General features: G+C 38.8%; 1 protein-coding gene across 3 annotated transcripts in view; it reads left to right on the top strand.

Annotated features, from left to right (window-relative positions):
• mi (cyclin E-interacting protein minus) overlaps nt 1-25,041 on the top strand; it is a 44,130-nt gene that overhangs the window by 10,136 nt on the left and 8,953 nt on the right. For all 3 annotated transcript variants that reach the window (XM_083138957.1, XM_083138958.1, XM_083138956.1), the window contains 5 exons: nt 1,038-3,177; nt 5,683-5,892; nt 8,629-8,728; nt 10,766-11,014; nt 14,387-14,876. In XM_083138957.1, the coding sequence (XP_082995083.1) occupies nt 1,038-3,177; nt 5,683-5,892; nt 8,629-8,728; nt 10,766-11,014; nt 14,387-14,876 (3,189 nt within the window). The remainder of the gene's footprint in view (nt 1-1,037; nt 3,178-5,682; nt 5,893-8,628; nt 8,729-10,765; nt 11,015-14,386; nt 14,877-25,041) is intronic.

Raw genomic sequence — 25,041 nt, 5'->3', positions numbered from 1 at the left:
GACTCATTCCATACGTCTTACGCTATTTTCGACCTATTTGTGTTAATCTAACTCATCTCTAGAGGGCATCCTCTCTCCTATGTAAGCTTACTCACATTCATATTATATGCTGCCGGCCCCCATGGCGGAGTTGTTAGCACATTGCACTACGATGCCAGAAGTCTCGGGTTTGATTCCTGGTCTGGATATTTCTGAGTATCCATTCATCAATTTCATCATATCATCACTCACGTGAGAGTCACGCCCAGGACTCCTGTTATTCTTGAATTACCCCAAAACAACGTTGTTTACATAGCCCACTCTTGAGGACAGTAACAATGTCATCATTCTGAATACTGTAATGATTATATGGATTTGCTCAATGTCTTTGTTTATAAAATATTTAGATTAGAAACGTGTGATTGTGACACCCGGAACTCATGGATTGGCCCATTTGACTCTTTTTCTGAAGTCCAAAGTTATAATTCTGAATGATCTAATGTTGCACATACTACAAGTAGGCTTCCTAAATAATTCAAAACTATGTTGCTCTAACAAACTACCACACCAATAATGTGAATTGAGAACTCCGCCCTAATAATGTGTGTGTGTAAAATCAGGACCAATATAGACACCAATATGCCTATATATGACCTGATGATAATAGCATACAACTCTAGTTTTGCTTCCTTCTCCCACAAAAATTTTTTTCCTCAACCCTATGTTATCATATTTCTGGCATTATTGTGGAAGTATTGTTGTTCCAAGTTGTTATTTATACAGTATATAAGTCAGTGATTAGCTTTGGTTCCTCTGTATATGCTAAATTTTGTGTTTCAAATAAGAACTTCCTTTTCTATATGAACCAACTAAACAGTAACAATAAAGAGAAATTACTGTTCTGAACTGGGCATGTTAAATTATTAACTTAATTAGTTATATAAATCTTCTGTAATAGTGCATCTCATACATGAGTAATTATAATAATAGAAAATTAATTGCAACATAATAATTAAATACAGTATAAATATTAAATAGTTCTGATTTGTCTCTTACAGGGTGATAAATTCTCTGAAGACGAGCCCCTTGATTTATGTGTTGCAAGAAATTTGAGTTCAACTACGGACAATAATCTCCATCAATATGCTTCACTGCCTGTGCTTTCAAATAGGTGTGATAAGGAATCCAAGATTGAGGTGCATGGATCAGTTTATTCAGATGGCAGCACTGTTTCACATGAGGGCAACATTTATGGGGAAAATAATCTTGCAAAACAGGCCTATGATAGTTGCGTAGAGGAAAGCCGAATGTACTTAAGTTGTGATAATCAGCAATCAGAAACGAGAGGAAAATCAAAGGTAGATCTGGCTGTTAGAAATGTGTCATGTTCTGTTAATGGGGCAGGTTATGATTTGTTTCATCATGATCGCAGCAAGAGTGTTCCTTGTGATGAAACTGGAACCACATTGCCCCAAAATGAAACCCCACCATGCACTTCATCTCAAGATAACCATTTGGGTAAACACTCGCAGAATGGTGTAAACTATATTTCCAATCATGGCACTATGGATAGTTTGAAGAGTAATTATGGATTGCTTAATACATTTGAATTTGGTGCTGGTGTTACAAACAAGGATAGCGTATGTACAGATAATTGTGAACAATTATGCGTACTTGCTGAAACATTAATAAATCATTTTGACAGGCAAGCAAACATTCAACCAATAAATAATGATCTCAAATTTAGCAGAAGTGCCTTACAAAACCAGTCTGAACTTGCAAGCGACAGTTCGTTCAAACATTCTATAGACTGTGTGAAAAATCATCCCTCAAATAGTGGTGGTAATAAGGCTGAAAAGTGCTATGAATATATTATTAATTCTAACATATTGGGTGACTGTGATATCCGAACTGAGAACTTCAAGAGTAATGAACTGGAATTTTTAACCCCAAGCAGTTTTCAGTACATAAATAAGTCCACTGATGTTGATGGAACTAGCAGTACACTATATCCTTTGGATTTGCATGTTGAGAAGTCGTGTAGTGTACCAAGCCAATCAGCATCGAAAGTATCAAACAGTTTAATGCTGTTGAGTGAAGCAGCCATTGGCAGACAGATCGAGCAAGGTTTGTTGAGCATGACAAATCCAAGTCTAAGAAATGAACAAAGTGTAGTTCACAGCAATGCTGAACAGTGTAGTGAAAGCATTGCAATCCAACATATTACTAGTGCAGGAACGGATGAACTGAACAATAGTGATGAACCCTATCAACAAGATATTAAAGTGGACATGGATGTAGCATCCAATGTTGTTTTGGATGGATCATCTACTACTGAAGATAATATTCTGGGTGAGAGTAATGAAGCTTGCCAGCAAGAAAGTTTGGTGAATGTTTATATTGGTGCAATATCCAATCGTGATGCGAATGTTGAAAATATGAATGAAAGTGGTGAAACGTACCAACCAGAAGAGGAAATTGATTTGGATAGAACATCTGCTGTCAATCAACCGAGTATCTGTCAAGACGAATCCATGGATACAAAGAATTTAAGCAAAAGTATTGGAATGGATTGCAATATTAGCATCGGAACGGATGAAATGGACGTCGGCGATAGCAGTTGTCATCAAGGAAGTGAAGTAACTAATGACACTGATTTAACATCCATTGCAACAGCTGTGCAGAACTGTAAAGAAGCATCTGAAGACGGAAGCAATGCCACACAATGCCCTGTAGTGAAGACAGATATTATTATAACAAATAGCCCACAAATAATTGCATTGGATTTGAAAGTCAATGCATCTACTGTGTCTAGTGTAGATAATTGTAAATATCAATCGACCTACAAGAGTACTGTGTGTGAAATTCAAAGTGTTGGTAAACCTGTTTTGGTCAGTGAAGCGACGTGCGAAACCATGGATAGTGCAATAAACTGTGTACCTTCTGCCATCACTGAAGTTGCTGTTGGATATGATGATGATGCCAAAGATTCAGTTGCTGTAGGGCATGAGAAGGAGTTATGCCATTTTGTAGTTCCTATTGCTCAACCCAAGGATGAAGGCTCACTTCCACTAGTTGAGGGGGTCCAGGAATATGCAGAGGACTTGAGTAGTGCCAAAGATGAACCTTCCAGCACGTTGATGCCTCCATGTTCCCCAGTTTTGTTCTCCCCAGAGGAAGATGGTAATTGCTTATTAGGTGAGCATAAAGTTTTTTCATGCATGGGGTTGTGATGACATTCAGTATAAATTATGAAGTGCCTGAGTATTCTTTCCCATCTGAATTAATGCATTTGCTAGAAAAAGAAACTGCTATTTAAAAAAAATATATATTTTACATATCGAAATACATGTAATTGTCTTTATATTTGTAAAAAAATAACAGAATTATACACTCAGTTGTTTACAGAAATGTTGAATCTAAAAATTAGCTATTTTACCAATTTGTCTTTATTAGTCATACTGATGAAGTGCAAATTAATGTTATGTATAATTGTACGTAGATGCCATCATATTTGGTACAGGCACAGACACTTCTGGGTTGTAACAATTCTGTTGGTTTAATGGGATCTTTACAACCCAGAAGTGTCTATGACTGTACAAGTAGTTCGAGGTTTTAATTGCTGATGTTAATTGGAGGCATCTTAATCCTTAAATGGTATCACAGCATAGATTCTACCTTTCCAAACTTGATTTTTAATAACTAAAATTAATTACAACAAAATCTGAAAAAAAAATTATTACTTGGAAGCTTCAGTCCAAACACCAGTGAGTAAATGAATTTTGCATCTGAATGAATCAATATTTCATCATTTTACATACCAGTGTTTGTAATATCAGTCACAAGTTGCAAAATGTACCAGGTCAACATTTGTGGCAATACAATTTTGAGTGACTATGATAATAAAGTCACATATTTTTTTGAACCTCTTGACTGAAGATGACCGGACCCCTCTCCGATTTTCTTCATATTTGGCATACTTACTAATTGAGGCCTGCTAATGACGAATCTGAAGTTAAAATTTGTCGGAAACATCTAGAAATTGCAAAATAATTGCGAACCATTGATGTGTGGTTAGGTTAGGCAAACATACTTAAAATTTCGTGTTGTGGTAGAATGAGGATCTAGAAATTGCAAAATAATTGTGAACCATTGACGCTAGCCCCACAAACCATTGACGTGTGGTTAGGTTAGTTTCGGTTAGGTTAGGCAAACATAGTTAAAATTTGGTGTCATGGTAGTATCAGGAATGTATATATTTGCTTGTGAAACAAAAAATTTCGTGAAAATCGACTGTTTTATTTCCGAAAACTAACACCTTGTTTTCGCTTATTTTGCAATTTCTAGACGTTTCCGACAACTTTTAACTTCAGATTCGTAATTAGGAGACCTCAATTAGTGAGTATGCCAAATATGAAGAAAATCGGAGAGGGGTCCGTTCATCTTCAGTTGTTCCGAATGTGCAAATATTTTTATTTATTATTAGACATTTTATGATTATTGTACAGTGGGTAATTTCTTGGCCAATTACTTTTACATTTAGCATTGTGGTGATTAGTATAAATGGATTGGATACATGGCGAAATTCATTAGAAAACAACCATAGTCACAAGCATGATTGAATTATTCAAGTGATTATGTACTTAGTGTGGTTGTAGTGCTTTACCGAACATGAATCATCATTTGAATCATTCCAAGCAGTAGCTTTGAAGCACCAATTAACAATGTTCCTTTCCTTGCTGTCACTGTCAGAAATTGAAGCATGACGTATCTGTAGGTTTCTGTTATATTTTGCAGAGCAAAAGAAGTTCACTTTACAATAAAAGTTTCAATTTAAAAAAACAGGCTATGTTTTAAATAAAATTAACCTATGTTAATTAAATTCCTTGTTTTGGGATGTAAAAAGCACAGCTGTAAATACTACTTCTTACATGCAGTAGTTTTGGTACAGTGAGATTACTGTAAGAAGGTGAGTGGCTTGAATTCAATCTGTCTCTTGAGCTCCCAAATGTCAGAAGGATTGCTTGTTTGTTTTTTCCTGCATTTCTATCAAACCCATTAAAAAACTGCTTTACACTTGTAAACATAACCTTCCCTCACTTGCCACAGACTCATCTTCAGTCTGAACTGTTTGAAATGCTACAAGTGTGTTCTTTTGTTTGGGGGGAGGGGGTTCATTCATATTTGCGGGTGTATAAGACACACACTTTTCCTTTATAAGTAGATCTGAAAAACAGTCTTATACACCAATACGCAGTTTTCGATTACCTTCATTTCTTGAAATTTTCTCTGTTCTAAGTTAGACGATTTCTTTCTTTCCTCCTTGTGGTGTATGACGAAGATTAAAATGTATTCTTCCCTAGTTCAATTAGGTAAGTTATTTGTTGAAACTAGACCAACACATTATTAAATACTGTAAATTATTTATAAATCCAGTGATACAGCAAATACAGTAGTTCGTGCTTTTTGATAATTTTTCTTATTTTGCCAACTTTCCTGGCATCATGGTTTGCATAGCATGCTACGGTGCCTGATGTCCCAGGTTCTAATCTGATGCATGGGTGTCCATTGTGAGCATCCCTTCATCATATCACTCATCCTCATTGTCGCAATTAGTCAAAAGTGGCATAAAATAACCTAATTAAATAATTCAGTTTTTCTAATTTTGTTTTGTACTTACATTTCTTATAATTTCAAATACAGAACCACCAAGTCCATCTGATTCAGTGCCCGAATACTCCATGGAAATGTTGCGAACAATGAGCGAAGATACCCTGGTGTCGCATTTAAGAGATGCAGTGAGTGGTGTACCTCCACCACCAGCAGTTACCATTCCTTTGATAGACTGTGCTAACATACTGGAGTGTACCAGAGAAGCTTTTGCGTCAACTCCCACCAGTTGTGTTCCTATTGGTAAGTGTCTTGGCAGAATGCTTGCTCATGCCTATCTCTCTCTGTGTTTGATCATTTTGCGGAAGCTTGGATACATTGGTGTTTGCGTAACGTGAAATAAATATTGTTTAATTGCCTGTTAAGATGTTGGTTAGGGCTGAGTCAGTGCTCAGACAGTGCTATTGATATCAGGAAATTTAATGAGAATCACTTACACTAGCTGATATTTTTCAGGAATTTGGTTATCTTGTGGATACAAAGTTGCAAATGGCACTTTCGCCAAGACTGGAAATTATACAAAATGTGCCATTTAAATTCATTTTGTGACAAGGGTGGATTTTATGATCAAATTATGATCTTACATTCTGATTACCTCACATTGGAATCTATTATTATTTTTAGCAAAACTCTGCTACAATCATATTGTTCAGTTGCAGTGAAATGCTTATACAGTGTATCGAGGACAAAAAAAAATTGTTTAAGTTTCTGGTGGCAAGACTTCATTGGTTGGGGTGCGGTTTGGGTAAAACACACTAGCGTCAACCTTCAATGTAGCCAGGTAATTGGCATTTGTGCAGGCTAATGAGGTTCTATCATGTGGACCCACAGTCAGTGTAATGCTCTGCTGGGTTGTGTGTTGTCCTTACAAATAGTGGATCCCCTTTACAGCCTCAGCTTTTAACCTGGGTATGGTGATTTAAGTTCTTAAAAAGACATGCTGGTTTTAGTTATGATAAGGTGCTTGGCCCTATATAATGATGCAAATAGCCTAAGTGTTAGTGCACCAACAATTTTAATTTCAGTCTCTCAATCAAGACTTCACTGGCAGTGCACTCCTTTGGCAGATTACGAAACTAGCTCTGCAGATGCTACAGAACGCCTGGCAACGAATCGAACACTGCCTCAATGAAAGGATAGAGATCAATTGATTAATTTGATATTTATTGATGTCTGTAAATACTTGAGTTCATCAGTGCCGTACCTCAAACAGCATGTCAATTAATTTTTTGTGGAATGACTAGCAAGCTTTTCTTATCCGAATTGGTTCCCAAGCACCATATATATTAATTACGTAATATATTTAAAGTACAGTACAGTACTTATCTCACCTGCAAGACTAATGATCTGCCAATTTCTATGGTTACTGCCAGCACCCTTCTTGTTGTGCTTCTTCACAGGTTTCAACTGTTTCAATCATAATCACTAGGTGTGCTACTGTAATCATCAGTTATGTGTTTCGTATGTGAAGTGAATTCTTGTTTTTAATATAACCTGAATTATACAGGATCTTCCCGATTTCAAAGTTGAATAACTCACGTTTATTTATTCGCAATGACATTTATTTATTCACAATGACATGCAACTTATGTTAAATGAAAGAAAAACTCAAAAAGTTTTTTTTACATACATACGTATTATGTTCCACGTCAAAGATGCTCAATATGAGTGCCTTTTGTAATTCGGCACACATCAATCCGATAGTTAAATTCTTGCCACACTCTTCCCAACATCTCAGAGTCAATGGACGCAACTGCTTCTTGGATGCGTACTCGAAGTTCAGGTAAGTTGTTAGGTAGGGGTGGCTCATACACTTGGTTTTTAACATAACCCCACAAAAAAAAGTCTCGCGGGGTGATATCTGGCGAACGTGGGGGCCAAGGAAGCAGATCCTGATCCTCATGACTAGCTCGTCCTATCCATTGATTTGGTAACCTTCGTGTTGAGTTCCCTCCTGACATCCCGATGCCAATGAGGGGGTGCCCCGTCCGAATTTTCCATGTCCTCTTCCAGTTGCGGGCTGTTTACAGTGTCCTCCTCGAAGAACATAGGGCCATACACCTTGTTACAGGTAACCACAGAAAACACGTTCACTTTGGGGGAATCACGGACGTGTTTTTCGTAAACATGGGGATTTTCCAAAGCCCAAATCCTCACATTTTGTTTGTTTACTTGCCCTGAAAGGTGGAAGGTAGCTTCATCACTGAAGACAACCGACTCAATGAAACCATTTCTTTCCATGAGGTTTTGCATAGCAGTGCAGAACTCAAGTCTCTTATCCTTGTCTGTAGGTTAAAGTGCCTGCAACAGTTTCAATCGGTAAGGTTGAAATTTCAAACGTTTTCGCAGAATCTTCCACACTGTTGTCTGCTTCAAGTTCGGTTCTCTGCTTGCACGAACCGTTGATTTTTTGTGGCTTCTGACGAAAGTCGCACACACATGCTCAACTGATTTATCACTAACTCCTGGCCAGCCTGTTGATTTCCTCTTGCAGATACACCCACTTTCTTTAAATTGTCTGTACCACTTCCGAATTGAGTGCCCTCTTGGTGGATCTAACCCGAACTTCGTCCTAAATCTTCGTTGGACACAAATAACTGACTGTTGTACATGAAATTGCAGGACACAAAATGCTCTCCTGTCTTCGTTTCCAGCCATCTTGATTTACTGACACCCTAGTGGTGGAATGCATAACTAAACATCAGCTTTCCCAGACACTAAAACTTTTTGAGTTTTTCTTTCATTTAACATAAGTTGCATGTCATTGTGAATAAATAAACGTGAGTTATTAAACTTTGAAATCTGGAAGATCATTTACAATAGCCCTGTATATTGTGAATAACTTTAAATTGTTACACTTCTGTATGGTTGGAATTGAAACGTGTATCAGAAATGATATCAGCTCAGGCCAAATATTAATAAATATATTCACAAGTAATGTGTATGTTTGAATTAATGTATATTGCTGGTTTCTTTTAGATACTCCAAGTGCCAGCTTGTTTAAGCCTACTGTGTCCTTGGAGGAAGTTATTCTCTCTAGGTGGCCAGAAATGAGGCATCATCAGTATTTTGATATTTAGTAAGTATCAACAAAGAAATGAAAGATTTTATATTTAAATAAAATATTAAAATCAAATTGTACATCCTTGTGCGAATGCATACAGTGTCATTTATCTGACAAAGAGGCATAAATGCCCATCTCATTTTTTTCTTTCATTTGCTTCCTTTGATGTTACACATGATGCGTGTCACTTTAGAAAGAACCAATCAGCAACATACCATAGCAGCATGATATGCTGCACAAGTATGCATTTGACTGGTGAAATCCTCATGGAGACCCAGGTTTGATTCCCAGGTTGGATGATCTAAGGTCAGAATTTTTCCGGCTTTGTCCCCGCATAAAGCAGCTCTGGGACTCACCCAGCCTCAGATCAAATGTGTACCTGGGGGGACGGGAGTAAGGGTGGCCAGAGAGTGGTGCTGCTCATATCACTCCAAAAATGGCTCAGATCGAGAATATGTGTGACCCTACCCCCAAATCCCCTAAATGTGCCTTCGGGGTACGGTGCTACATGCACATGGAACTTTACCTTACCGTACAGAGTTAAATGAGAATAACTGAAAGTTACTACATCTAATTTCAATAAGTTCATTTGCTTTCTGATACAAATAGTCATTATTGCAATGAACCTAGAGAGGTAAAGCCTACAAGATGAAAGAACCTACTGTACATTTCATCTCAAGATGTGGGTGACACCTGCTGCCAACGTGCACCATTCTCTCGCAGTTCAGGGAGAGGCAAGATGTTCGAGACCCATTCATTTCCTTACCAGTGGAGTCAGTCAGACTTAGCCGAACCTTGAATCCCAAACTCTTGCTTTCAGGCATAAGTTTGGCAATGCTGTTGCCACAAGAATTTCCCGTCACCATGGCAACTGGATCAACCAGAGTGGTTCAAGTGTTTGTTTTGTCCCTCGCTGCCTTCCGATGCAAAAATAGAATTCCAAGTAGGTTCTTTCATCATGTGGGTTTTAGAAAGGATCATAAATAAGTATCCATCTTTATTTATGTCATGTACCATAGCAGCAGTTTGGCACAGCACTGATGAAAAATAATATAAATGTAATACGTTCACAAGTATTATTTTGTACATGTGTGCATAAATAACAAGTACAATGATATTGTCCAATAACATTATGGCAAATAATCTAATATTGATAAAATCTTCATTAGTTAAGCATGTAGTTTTGATCAATGTGCATTTCTAAGGTTGGTAAAAACATTTCTGAACCAATAAACTTGATTTACTTCCTCTATTTATTATAGTGTACAATGTGTATTCATAACATGACTAATTTAACATAGAAATTACACTATTGAGTTACATCGTAATATGTTTGAAAACTGGTTTTAGTCTTTAATTTGACCTCAAAAACCTGAAATTATACTTGACCTTTATTATATTATGTATTATAAATATCCTGTAAACCAGTAGCGGCTCGTGCCTAAAATAACAGGTGAAGAAGTATATTTATAGGCAATGAAAACAAATAGTAAGTGCCAGTGCCCCCTCCCCCCCATTTAAAACGTCTTTTTTGTCTTCATCCGTCCATCTGGAAAATGGTGTCTGCAACAAATTACACACTAAGTCATTTACTGGGTTCATTGTAGAAACCACAGCTCAACACATGAACACAACACACGATAGGAAACGCGAAACACACACGCGGAACAAGATCTCGCGAGAACGCGAAGATTTTGCCACAAGCACTGGATGCGATGTTTTCTCCAACGAGAGAACTGCTTCATCTATAAGGCGACACCCGTTCAAGGCCAACGCTAGGTGACGTCACCGTTGCCATGACAACCGGCTAAGTTTTCCGCAACCTAGCGGTGTTTGCTCTTGGGTTGGGACGAACTCAATACGTGCGTAGCGCCGAGCGGCGTGTTATTTGAGTATTATCGTGTGCGTTCTGCTGGGAAATAGTTAAATTTAACAAGCAAATGAAAAATGTCAATATTAATTTGAAAATTAGGTGAAAACATCTGCACTTGTTGCACTTGGCCAGCCGCCACTGCTGTAAACATGTTTTAATTAGCTTTCTTATCTTTTCAGTTACAACAGAAGCAATAAATCTGAAGAACTGGAACAGCTTACCCAGAAATTAGTGCAAAGATGTGTTGGTAATGAGACAGCCTCTACTTGCAATATGTGGTTTCCACATGGAGCTACCAGGAAAAGAAAAAAGGAGACAAGTACCACAAGTAAACAAATTGTGGATTACTCAGTGAAAAAGAAATTGGTTTTCACTAACTCGATTCTTAATTCTAACAGTGAACGACGCCAGATTCTTATAGAGCCAAAGTAAGTGTATTTTTGATTCTGCGTTTTTAATTTGCTAGTATGCATATGGAGTGGGGTGAATTAATCTGCAGATTTTAATTAATACTAATACAACGTATCGGGCATATTGAGAAAGGAAGGGGGAATATATAGTTTGCCTTTTTTATTGGATCAGTGTCTAGGTTAAAAAGGTAAAGGTGTGCATGATCGCATCATGAAGGCATATGGGGTGATGTGGAGTTATAGAGCTCCACATATACTTGATCTCGGCCAAAGTTGGAATGATGTGATCAGCATGACACTCGGCTGCCTTTTCCCCCTTCCTCCCAGGTACCCATTTACGAGGCTGGGTGCCCCTTAGAGATGTGCAGAAACAGGGCAATGACTGGAAAATTTCCTGGTCCAGATCACCTGCCCTGGGATTTGAACCTGAGTCTTCTACGTGGAAGTCAGATGCTCTACCAACTGAGCTACCACATCTCTTGGATCAGTGTCACTAAATTTTATACCAGTACTCTGAGAGCGCAGGACACAAGGGCAACTTTTCAAATTGTAGTAAGAGATCACAATGCACGTGTTGCATGTCACTGCAACCAGCCCATTTTGTTCTATACTGTGTGTTGTTGTGCTTCTGTATGTAGCCTATGTACCTCAAATGCCTTTTTGGAACAATGTCATATCTATTTGCCAGAGTTTCTGTTTACAATACTCTTTCGATTCACTTAGAAGGTAGTCAGAACAATAAAATAGCTCGGACTTAACCCCAAAATAAAACTTCGATACAAAATTTATGAAAATTGCATTTTTTACAGAATGTTCAGGATATATGGAACCGGCCAAAAGTGTCTATTTGCATTATTTGTGATACATCTGTATCAGCAGTGGGAAATAGCACTTCAGATTACTATTATGTAGTTCTGTTTTAAGTGCACAGATAGGCTAATTGGGACTGGACCTACAGTTTAAAGTGGGATCCGAAGCCACTATTTGCCTCCACTGGGTATTGAACCCCAAACTTCTCCATTGCAAGGTGACAATGTTACCACTATTGGGAGGCCTGTCTATTCTGGAATCCTTCTAGGTGCACAAAAGGCTAGAACTTATGTTAATTCCATGACAAATGTGTATGATGTGAATTTGCTATTCAATAAGTATAATTTTCTTAAATGTTGGAATAATTACATAAATTAATATTCACAGTATTTTAGGGTAGAACTTGCATTATACGGTATTGATCTTTTAATGTTCACAACTGGAATAATTCTAAACTTGTTACGGTGAATATGATTTCAGCGAAAAATGTTGTGCTTTCTTTGATGTCCTCTCCTCTTGAAATTCATATTTTTGTATTTGAAGGGTATGACGAAAAAACAGGTAAGTCAATTTTCTGTCGTAAGTGAGGTAGTGGTGTGATTTCCTACCATGTTGATACTGTTCTGGATTTTACAACATACATTTGACACTTCCATTCGTCAAAGCATGTTTTTTGTACCTTTACATTTACATGTTCAGTAACATTTTGCAATTAAAAATTTAATTTCTCTGGTTTGACAAGAGTTTACTTGCCTGTTTTTTCCACCTGGCCCTTCATTTTTTTTTTTTTTTATTTATTTATTTTTTTTTTTTTTGCACTGGTTTCCTGCCACTACTGGCTAATCACAACTGTATGGATGAATGATAATTTGAAGAAGTTAATGAAGGGACACTAACAAAGAACTCCCCAGACCAGGATTTGAACCCCGAAGCTTCAATCACAAGAAGCACTTATCTTGCTTGGCCACTTTTCTTTTCAAGTGTATTGTCATATCTGTGTGGTGTTGAAATGTTGTAATGGAAGAAGAAGAGGATATCAGAATGCCATGAGCCCCACTATTATGTTCTTGGGAATTTTACATTTTCCTGCATTGTAAATTCTTTACCCATAGTTCCTTCTTTAAAATGTATAATTGATGCTCAACTGTACATGAAGTTATGTTCCAAATATATGTACGGAGAAAGTTTGTGTGAAATGTAGAATTCAGGAAGAAAATGTGTAATGCAGGAAAATGTAAAATTGGTGTTCCACTGTATGTACAATGGAACCTCAATTTTAAATTCTCGGGTTGATTATTTTTATGCGTTATCTTGGTCTCAAAAGAGCAAAATGTTACAAAATTTTCCTAGATTTGACATTTTCACCTTGGTTCCGTGAAATATATAAAGTTCAGCTTCCACTTGGCTCAAACCCATAATTCTTACATTGCTTACATCTGCATCACTTAAGGTGTATTCTGAATTCCCTGTCAACTAGGATTTATTTGTAACTAGAGGCGTTATAACATGCTTCCACAGTAGAAATTCATCTCTGTCCATTTCATGAAGTAAACTACTTATGTTCTGATTCAAAATATATTCACACATGTCCGCCTCCAGTTTGAACAGACTTCTTCAAACGTTTCAATATATTTCCTTCATTTTGTTTGCATCAGTACTGTTTATCATAAACCAGCCATTTGTTTTGCAATTTCCCAACTTTGCTATTGCGTAATGAACTCAGCTGCCACTTATCTCTGTGTTCATTCGTCTCATCCACAAAAGAATTATATCCATGTGATTATTTTTCACCAGCTTGAAAATGGGCTCACCTCCAATCCAGCGGCATATACTCTGGGTCATCTAGGTAATCGCAGATGACCCAGCTGTATTTCTTTTTTTCTTTTTTTTTTTTTAAAAAATATATATATATATATACATTTCTTTGCTTCCAGCACGCGAATGCTTCCAACCGTTTGCCACTGAATGTCCGGGAACCTTTCTCCAGCCGGTGGAATGACTTCAGGGAATCTCACCCTGACGTCATTCCTCCCGCTTCCCTTACAACCCTTGGGGAGGAGAGAGGAAAGAGGGGGAGGAAACACTGCTTCTCAGGCACGGTGATTCCGTGCCCAGGGTAACCTCCTCCTTGTGAGAGTCCACCGGTCGCACTCTCAACCTTCAGAGCATTTTCCGTTCCCTCTGCTGAACTAGGGAAAACATACCCGGTAGAGTGCGAAGAACAGGAAAATTGAATAACATGGGCAAACCAATTCTACACTAATTTTCACTTTACATTTGCTTCTGTCTTGCTGATTTCTGTTACTTGAACATAAATTTATCAAAAGGAAAAGAAGAGAGAACGTGGTTTCTTGTGGTTCAACTTGAATGGGAGGAGGGGAAGATATGCAGATGTTTTTGGCCCAAGGTTTTTGTTAGTGGATGTTCTATAAACCATGTCTACCAACTGAGTTACTGATCAGTAACTCCTGGTAGCACAATGTGCCAGTCTCAGATTCTAGTCCTGGTCAAGCCTGCATTTTTCACATTTCTACAAAGTCTTCAAGGTTTGTTTATTATTACTATTTAAATACTTTTTAGGAAGCCAGTGACCACAAGAGACAAATCTGTTGTGCCGAAGAAGAAGCTGTTTGTAGAAGTGGAAAATCACAGGAATAGCTCAGTGAAAACTGCAGTTGAAAGTGAGGTCCGTGGCAAACCCATTTCAAGGAGTAAAAGTTCCGGATATATTGAGGTGAACAATCATAAAAGACACATATCGAGACGTTTGTCGAAAAGAGCAGACTTTTCCCGAGGGTCTCAAGCCCTCGCTGCATCTTTTGGACAAAACAGTTTTGAAAGAAATACTGTAAATGGTGAAACACACACTTGTGATTGTGGATCAGTGAGTTGCAAGACAGGGTCTGAGTGCAATTTACATAGGCTTCGTGGTTCAAGTGATAACAGAGCTCTCCCTAGGCATGCCAGTGACAGAAAGAAGTGCTCGGATCAGAATTTGCCACAAAATGGCAGCCTGCCGTATTCCCCTTCGTATGCCCCTCCAGGGGACCTCAGTGAACTTCATAAGCAGGTATGTATATATGTTATATATTCGTACGTGCTTCTGACTGTGTGCGCGTGTATGCATGCTAACTTTCCACCTGCCTACCTCTGTACACTTTGAATCTGTTTTCCCTTAGAATCCTGGTAATGTAGCTTGGTAGGTCTGAAGGAAATAAATAATAGTAAAACCTAGAAAGTTTGAAACTTGTAAGCATATAGTGTAGTATGGCTCATTTAATGACATCAAGTATACTTGTATTATTATGTGACTAAAGCAAGTTCTGCCATTGGCTAGACTTTGGAGCTGTATGAGCAAAGGGTTTGGCGTGGCACAACCTTGCCGACTTGGAGACTGGACTAATACACCTGTGTTCTTCTTTTTCAACCTGAATGACCTGTTAGTGATTTGCCTTAAATTTACTTATAGTTTCCTAATAGTTGATATTTCAATTGTTTAAATTATTGAAATTTAATTGTTTAGTAAGGGTAGATTAATTCATGTTGGTCTGATAGGTTCTGTGCTGGGTTGCAGTACACTCGTTAAAGCCATATTTTCTACCGACTGATGCACTGCTTAACTGATTTAGGTACACTGATTTTTCATTACGTGTTATCCCTCCTTCTAAATGGTACAAAGTTTAATTAATGAAATGAAAGTAATGGGAGAATTATTCTTGTGTAGAGTTGTTCTTGTTGACTTAAAAAATTAGGTTGTACTTTTGTTGTATAAATTTGTGATGGGTTTTGTTAGAAGATTGTGGTATTTGTGGTTATTCACAATAATTGTTAATAAAATTTGGGAGTGAAATGAAGCTTTTAAATTAGGTTGACCTTATTAACCATCTATAGTCTTAAATTGAAGATGGATGGGGTAAACTCTGTTTAAGAATTACTCACGTGACAGTGTCTTCAAAATTAATCGGAAATATCCATTAAATTGTGCAACGCGGAAATACAAAATTTCTCTGAGTAATATACTCTTAAAGTTGTATAACTTCCACTTCGCAGATAAGTTAATCCCTTTCTAACCCCTTGTTTAACATATTTTGAGGAAATAAGAGGTGTTAGGCATTATACGAGCAGAACGTGGTTCTTCTGGTCCTTGTGTATAATTGGCCAGCCAAATTATACCTCAATTAATAAAATTCATGGTGTCCTGTGTAATGAATGCCTCGCACAACAAACATCCTACACATGGAACGTATGCAAAACGAACCTGGTCCCATATTATGAACCGCACCCGAATGTTGTCAAAAAGCATTAACTCCTCAGAACGTTCGCACTAGGAACATTGCACTGAATAGTGAAAACTTGAACTTTAAGAGCAAAAGTTGAATTCTCCTTAAGAAATTCATGGAAGTTAAAACACATTTATTAACAGTGTTTTTCATAAACTATATTTTAATAAGCTGAATGATCAACTTAAAGATCTGCTTAAAACTGATTGTGACGTGATGTGTATATAACCTTCAACTTCTTTTTTCTAGTAAAAACTCCATGGTGCAACATCTCTCTAAGGGCTGCCAGAGCAGCTTTTTGATTGGATGATGCTTGGTGAGCTCATTGAATCCCATTGCTGCTGTTTTCTGGCTTTCGAGACGAGTCCACTACTTCTTTTAACGTAGCTCCCCAGTTGTCCTCATGATCCTTAATGCTGAAATTTTGAGTGCTCCCACTGAGAATCGAACCCAGTACTGCTTGCACCATAGGTTATGCATGTTACACAGGAACCTCTTTTTCCTAATACTCAATTCCATTTTGGCAGAATTTGAATTAGATCTGCAGCACCTTATGTGAAACTGTACTACATCACATTAAAACGTATAATGTGGGGTATACTCCCTCCCCCCCCTCTTTGTTTTTGACACTACAATGGTTTTGGTTAAATGCTTGATATGGACACATACCCGATGGTTTAAGAGTCCAGAACATCGGTATGGAGACTGTCATTTTTGCAGCACAACCGAATTCTGCATCATGTTCCGACAGATGTTTTGTGAAGATTAGTACGGGGTCACGTATGTGAAGGCATATTTACCATCTGCCAGTAACTCTTATGTTGTGTGATACCAGACTCTGTCATTGATGAACCTCCAGAGATGAGGTCGGGACTTCTTGGAAGTTAGGTTAAGGCGAAGAGGGACAATTACGCACCAGTTGTGCATTTATTTCAATATCGTCAGATTGGACACTGCTATTTAAAAAAGAGATTAGTATGCGAGAGAGTATGAATTTCTCTCCATGTTGCAAGTGAAAACTGTTTTTCAAGTTGATTAGTAAGCTAGACAAGACATTTGAAAAATGTGATTAATAATTATTTACAGAATCCCATGTATTCCTTATGGAAAATCATATTCAAGTTACGGCTAATCAAATAGGAGTTTCGACTTTTCCTACTACAGAGCATTCCCTGACATTCATTACGAGACTCTGCGGCAAGCAGCCCGGTGTCAGCGATTGTCTTTCCCGGTGAACGGGGTTCGCGACAGTATCACGTTTTTTTTTTCTCTCTTTCCCTTTCTGTTGACGTTGCAGACTGACTGATAGGTTCGGAGTGAAGGACATGGTAATGTAGATTGATACTAAGTTGCACAAGATAAAAACCAGATGGTGAACAATTAACATATTTAATAGAAACTGGACGTTATGTCCGAAACATTCAAGTACATTGAATCATGATATAGAAAACATTACACAGAATACATCTGCTTATGATTCCTCTTCTTCTGGCCGTGAAGACCATACCTTGTAGCCATATCATAATACCTGGACCGTATCATCACTCCAGGTGTCCCATTAAAAAAATCAGGTATGCTGATGACCGTATCGATCTGGCGGGCGGCGAATCCTGGTAGACCTTCTCGGAGACGAGTGAGGTGTGCTAGGACCTGGTCCTGGGTATCCGGCTCTGCCTGGGGTAGGTTTTGGTACTGTTCCACCGGGGTTTGTTGAATTTCTATTTGGTATTGTAACGTTGAAGTCGTCGCCATCTGCAGTGTCACGTGAAACACGTCTCTTCAACCACCTGGGATGTACCACTCGTTTGATTCCATCTTCTAGCATGATTTCGTAAAGGATGCTATCACCAATATGACGAATAACAACTCCTGGGATGTAATTTGGAGTACCGTGTTTAGGCGATTGAACCCAAACTGCTGAGTTGATGGCGAAAGTACCATATCTCGATGAAGAGTCTTTCTGAAACTTTGCTGACTTCCTCAACTTGAACGGAGATTCACTCGACAGAGGCAGATTGTTTGGTTCCCACCAAAATCTGGGTCGGCGTTTCAAGACCGAAAGTGCTGGTAGGCTTGTTGGCAATCCCCATATCAAGTTCAAGCTTGCTCAGATTCGGTTTGTCAGTTATAAGCTTGACAAGAGCGGTTTTAACAGTACGAACGTATCGTTCGGCTAAGCCGTTGCTGGGCTGTGATAAGGCGGTGAAGTAACATGTTTGATGCCATTCTTAAGACAGAAGTTACGAAATTCGAGAGAATTGAACGTTGGGCCATTGTCAGATACGATAGTATTTGGTATCCCTAGCGTGGCGCAAGATTACATAAGCCAGTGGATCGTTTCCTTTGTGTCCAATGTGTGTACAGGCCATACTTCTGTCCACTTGCTGAAGGCGTCTACTATCAGTAGGAACTTACGCCCTGCAAAGCAAAAATGGTCTATATGCCATCTCTCGTTCACGTACGAAGCGAGAGGCCATGAAGAATCGGGTCCGTTGCGGAACTTAGGAGCATTAGCTCGGCATGTATTGCAGCTCGCTACAAAATCCGTAATCTCTGCTGACATGCCTGGCCACCAAAATCTGGATAGACACAACTCTTTCATATGAGTTGAACCTATGTGTCCATCGTGTAAAGCTCTAAGGACTTCATTCCGTTTAACTGTGGGAATGATAAGTCTACCCGACCACATGAGCGTTCCCTGCTCATACGTAAGGTGAGCTCTTCTTTCGAAGAAAAGTACGAGCTTCTTCCGTTCGGTGGATGTGTCGAGTTGATCTGACCAACCATTTACTACACAGGACACAACTAATGAGAGCAGTGGGTCTTCTGAAGTGGCATTCTGTATTGAGTCTCGAGAAAGAGGAGCTACAGCGTTTTCAATGGACCCGAAATATGCATGAAGTTGTTCTTCTCCAGCTGGTATTGTGTCACGTGTTTGCGTAGGTAACCTGCTTAGCATGTCAGCTACTTCTACCTTGCTGGAATGAATTATATTATATCAGTATGAAGATAAAAGTAGAGCCCATCTCATCAATCTATTGGATGAATGTTTTGAAATGGCTCGATCCGGAGAAAATATAAACTTTACAGCACGTGCGTCTGTAACAATCTCGAACTTGGATCCGAGTAAAAATTTGTGAAATCGCTTGATACCGTGAACTATGGCTAGAGCTTCTCTCTCTACCTGGGAGTACCTCCGCTCCGTCTCACTGAAGGTGGTAGAAGAGCAGGCGATGGTCTGCAGACCACTTTCAACTCGATGACACAATTGTGCGCCACAGCCGAAAGGAGACCCATCGGTGATAAGTACAACTGGCTGTGTTGGGTCGAAAGGCACAATACCTGTCGAAGTTCCGCCATGATGCTGTCGAACTCGTGTTGACCGTTATCGTCCCAGTTCCAAGAGATGTTTTTCTTGAGTAAAGAAAGCAAGAAGTGAAGTTTCGAAGCTAAGTTGGGAACGAACTTTCGATGAAAGTTGATCATCCCAATGAAAGATCATAATTGAGATTTGTCTTGAGGTGGTGGAGAATTCAGGACGACCTCCAAGTTCTTGTCTGACGGCCGTATACCATTGATTTCAATCTTGTATCCTAGGTACTCGATAGATGAGATTAGGAATTGGCTTTTGCTGGCGCTCACTTTGACATTGTGTTTGGCCAGACGACTCAGGACGTCACACATGCGTGTGAAGCATTCTTTCAATGTTTCACCTCCGACGATGACATCATCAAAGTAGAAGGAAACTCCGGGAATGTCATCTAGGATCTTCGCTAGGACCATTTGAAACAGATCTCCACTTATGTGTATGCCAAAAGGTAGTCTGTGAGGTTTATATAATCCCCAAGGTGTGTTGACGACAGTGATGCGTTTGGCAGCTTCAGAAAGTTCCAACTGTCCATAAGCCATTTGAAGGTCAATTACCGTAAAGTATTTACACCTGGCCAACTTAGAGAAAATATCCTCGACTCTAGCAATGGGAAACTTGACGTTTTCAGTCATTTTATTCACCGTTCCTGAGAAGTCAGTGCAGAGACAAAGTGAGCCATCTTTCTTGGTAACAACAACAAGTGAGGCCCAATCAGAATATTCGACTGGTTCCTATAACCCTACTTTCATAAGATTTTGAATAGAATCCTGAACACGGTCTCGAATACCGTAAGGAACTTCGTAATGTCTACGAAATATTGGTGCAGAGTTGGATCTCAGTGGTATATCGACCAAATAAGGTGCAACGGGCTTGGACAAATCACCATCAAAGATTTTCTCGTATCTAGAAGAAATTTCTCACCTTAGGTCGTCGGTACCAGCGTTAGTAATAGTACCTTGTACTGTGTTAGTTGAAAGAACACTGGCTGTAACTAATAATCGCTTCCAAGATGGTTGAATAATGTCCAACCATGTACGACCGATCAATGGAGATAAAAGTTTCTCCTGACAGAGAAAGACAGGTAAAGTATAATCCTTATTGTCGGCGTGTGAAGCATTCTTTCAATGTTTCACCTCCGACGATGACATCATCAAAGTAGAAGGAAACTGCGGCGGACGTCGTCAGGCAGGGGCACAGGCCTTTAATCATCAAGTTCGTGTCCTACAAGCACCGGGACGCTGTGTGGCGATCCAAGAGGAATCTCAAGGGAAGCCAATATCTGATCACAGAATCGCTTACACCGAAACGCCAGAAACTGCTCCAGGAAGCCAAGGCAAGACACGGGAACTTCAATTGCTACACAATTGATGGGAAAGTCGTCGTGGTGACCGAGGAAGGAAAGAAATTCATTGAAACCGAAAGGGACCTAAACGCTCTCAAATGTAGGCGGGAATGATGATGCGTGGAACTGGAAAACAAGAAACGAACGTGCGAACACTTGTGCGTGTGTGTGTGTATCTCATGAACTCCATCCAGAAATTAACTCACAATTTATCACTCCCCAGTTACTGGAAAAATTCATATTATCTCATTTGGTATTTGATTATTGTGTACTTTTGTGTGTTTTGTGTGTGTGTGTGTGTGTGTTTGTGTTTGTGTTTAGTGAAGTTACATGTAAGAAAGTGCTTAAAAATGTGAAGATGTTAACTGCTAACTGTGTGAGGTTTGGCAAGGCTAGTTTTTACAAGGAGACAGCATGTAAGTACTCGTACACTCTCTTCTTTGCATCCCTCCAGCGTGATCTATTTTTAAAACACCAAATAGTATTCAATGTTTTTATGTCGTTTTTAAAAAGAAAAACACCCGACTGCCTTGATAATAACTGTTACCTCTCCTGGTCCCAATCTCAACAAATGGTACCCCTGTCCGTTCCTCTCTGCAAAAATGCCTTCCATGTCAACGACATCACGTGACGCAACCGCAAGAAACGGTTCCCTCCCCCCTGGTCATCGCCTTTCAGGGAAAGACCAACCACCCCTCCTCACCCTCGCACAGGCCAACGTCAGGTCTCTGTCGCGGACAAAATTAGAGGAACTAATAACAATCACACGCGAGTGCCCTCCCGACTTCCTCCTAATCACCGAGAGCTGGTCCTGTGAAGAAGCGCCCACGTCCTCTTTCGCTATCCCTGGTTACACGGCCATCAAAAAAGACAGGACTACGAAGGGTGGAGGTGGTATTATCTTATATCATCGCGAAGACTTAAATGTCAAGGTCCTTTCAACATCCACCAATTATGAAAATAACGATGAAATTGAAATTATAAACGTAGTGATAAAGATTCGAAACACAACCCTGGGAATAATCGGGATATACAAAGCACCCAATATATCCTACACAAAATTATCACGTTTAGAAACCGCAATCTCTGAAGTTTTCCCGCGTGTTGACAAATTGATTATTTTAGGAGATACAAACGTAGACTTTCTTTCGCCACACAAACCGGAGACAAAATACTTTCGATCAATTCTTAATTCTGTCGGCCTTACGCAAATTATCAATAAACCGACTAGAATAACGGAAAATAGCGAATCACTCCTGGATGTCGTAATAACAGATGACCCTGCCATTGTACGTTCATCAAATGTAACCGTACCTATCGGAAACTCAGATCACTGCATGGTAAGTGTCACCCTTGCCATTGAAAAACCGAAAAGAGAAAAACATTATGTCACATACCGTAATTTCTCAAATTTCAATAAGGAGAAATTTGATGATGATGATGCAAAAATTGATTGGGCACAAATTAACAGCTACGACAACATCGAAGATAAGGTACAGTATACATCTACCAATATTATCCACCTTTTTGACAAACATGCACCTCTCCACACTAAACCGGTTAAGCATAAAAGTGTTCCGTGGATATCCGAAAACACGAAATTACTCATGAAACTCCGCGACAGAGCTTTATTAAAATATAAACGCGAAAAGACAAACAACAACTGGGAACATTACAAGGAACTAAGAAACTTTACAACTACGGTGCAACGACAAGAGAAAAAAGCATTCTTTAAAAATCACCTACGATCTAATGAAAACAACAAAGACCTGTGGAGCAAACTCAAGGCGTGGGGAGTGTATAGTAAAACTACTAATAATGAAATACCCTCTGATATACGAGACGTAGATAAAATAAACGAACATTTTTCAAACATTTGTCGTGAGGCCGACTGCTCGAAATCAGCCTTAAATAAAACCAGTAATTTTTTTAACTCCAAAATATTTAATGAAAGTGCACAACAATTTCATCTTAAAGAAATCAGTGAATATGACACAATTAAAGCAGTAAATAATATACGATCCAATGCCTCTGGCAATGATGGAATAACAATAAAAATGCTCAAACTATCACTTCCGTTTATCTTAAGTCACCTGACACATATAATAAATTTCTCCTTTCGGACTGGACAATATCCAATCAGCTGGAAAACAGCGCACGTGATCCCTCTACCTAAGAAAAAAGTAACATCGTCCTTAAACGATCTTCGTCCTATAAGTCTACTACCCACCCTTTCCAAGATCACCGAAAAAATTGTTTACAATCAAGTCAGAAATCATGTGAACAGCCTCAATCTCCTTCCGAAATGCCAATCGGGCTTCCGCCCTGCTCACAGCACGGCGACGGCGTTGCTAAAAGTCACGGATGATATATTTCGCTCAATGGACAAGGGTATGACAGTTGCTCTGGTTTCACTGGATCTGACAAAGGCTTTTGACAAGGTTCATCACGACCTACTCTTAAGCAAGTTGAAATATTATAATTTTTCACACCCCGCACTCAAATGGTTCAGATCGTACTTGACAAACAGGCAACAGAACGTGTTCCTAATAACTGCCACGCCCTCTCTCTCGAACACGCTTCCGCTAGAAACTGGCGTTCCGCAAGGATCAATTCTAGCTCCTCTCCTATATACAATCTTCACAGCAGATTTAGAAACCAACATAGAGCATAGTACCGTACACTTTTATGCAGATGACACCCAAATTCAAATCCCATTTCCACCAAAATCACCAGATTATGCAATAGCATTACTTAACAAAGATTTGGCAGCCATAAATACCTGGTGTAATGCAAATGGTCTGAAAATAAATCCTCAAAAGTCTGTTTTCACCATCATGGGTTCCAAGAATAGCCTCGCAATGATAAACCCGAATAATCCACGCGTCAAAATAGAGACATCCGAAATTCCACATTCAAAAAGTATAAAGAATTTAGGAGTTATGTTAGACGAACACTTGAACTGGGACCTTCACGTTCAAGAGCAAACTAAGAAAGCCTACGCAGCACTAAGATCCCTCTATAAATTTAATGAATACTTAAATACAAATACTAAAATGAAACTTGTGCAAACACTGATTCTCCCTCTTCTAGACTACTGTGATATAGTATACGGTGCAAACTTGTCTGTTCGAAATAAGGTCAAAATTCAAAAAGTTCAAAATTCGTGTTTACGCTTCGTATATAGCATTAAAAAATTCGATCATATTCTTCCAACCCTGAATGAGAACAAAATGCTAAACATGAACAGACGTCGCAGACTTCATTTCTGTTGCTTTATACACAATCTTTTGCATAAAAAAATTCCCGAAAATTTATTCGAGAAACTAAAAACCAGAAGGGAAATACACAACTACAAAACAAGAGGAACAGCGAAACTTGAACTCTTCAAACACTCACTGGAAATTTTCAAATCGTCTTTTCATTACCTCCCTCCCCAGTCCTAACAAATTTAAGAATAACCTAAAGAATTTTCTGTTAGACGAACAATATCTCTGTTCAAGCTCCCACGAGTAACACTACACAATACAGTTTAGATTACATACGAGCCTCGCCAATCCAATCCAATGCTTGACAAATCTACAACTATATTGTAATATTTGCGTATGCGTTGTTCTATCGTATCTCACAAAACTACCATAATCATGTACATCAATCTCAACATCCGTGCGTGAATGTCCTGCTCAGAAATGTTTAGTATGTGTGTTTTAATGTGTGTGTGTGTGTGCGTGAATGTGTTTTTCTCTCTTTCTTTTTTACGTATTGTCTTGATTTTTTTTTGATTTTTTTTTAAATATCATCTTTGTTCTTTCCTTGTAACCATTTTTTATTGTATTTTCTTCTCTTTTTTATGATTTTGTTTATGTACACTAGGTAAATGTCAAACGGGGTTAGGTGGGAGAACAGCCACAGGCTGAACCTCGCCCTTTAATAAAGAAAATTTGAATTTGAATTGTCTAAGTATAGTTTGATGGATATTTGTGCCGTAACACGTACATATCCTTCGTTTACACCTCGTAATCGTAGGCTGGAATTAGATTTAACATAGTGTGGAAACAACTGGTCAAAATACTTTTCGTTGAAAAGAGTAACAGCAGACCCAGTATCTACTTCACATTTAACAATACACTTATTGATTTGGAGATTTATTATGAAGCAACCCGAACTGAATTGCTGTTCCAAAATGTGTTGAGTAGAAGTAACCAGTGTGGAATGATGACTGAGCGCATCAGTGTTGAGATGG

The sequence above is a fragment of the Lepisma saccharinum genome, chromosome 17 (genome assembly GCF_977018435.1).
Source record: "Lepisma saccharinum chromosome 17, izLepSacc3.1, whole genome shotgun sequence".
In the NCBI taxonomy this organism is placed as follows: domain Eukaryota; kingdom Metazoa; phylum Arthropoda; class Insecta; order Zygentoma; family Lepismatidae; genus Lepisma; species Lepisma saccharinum.
The sequence above is the reverse complement of the archived record's forward strand: the minus strand, read 5'-3'. Positions and strand labels throughout refer to the sequence as shown.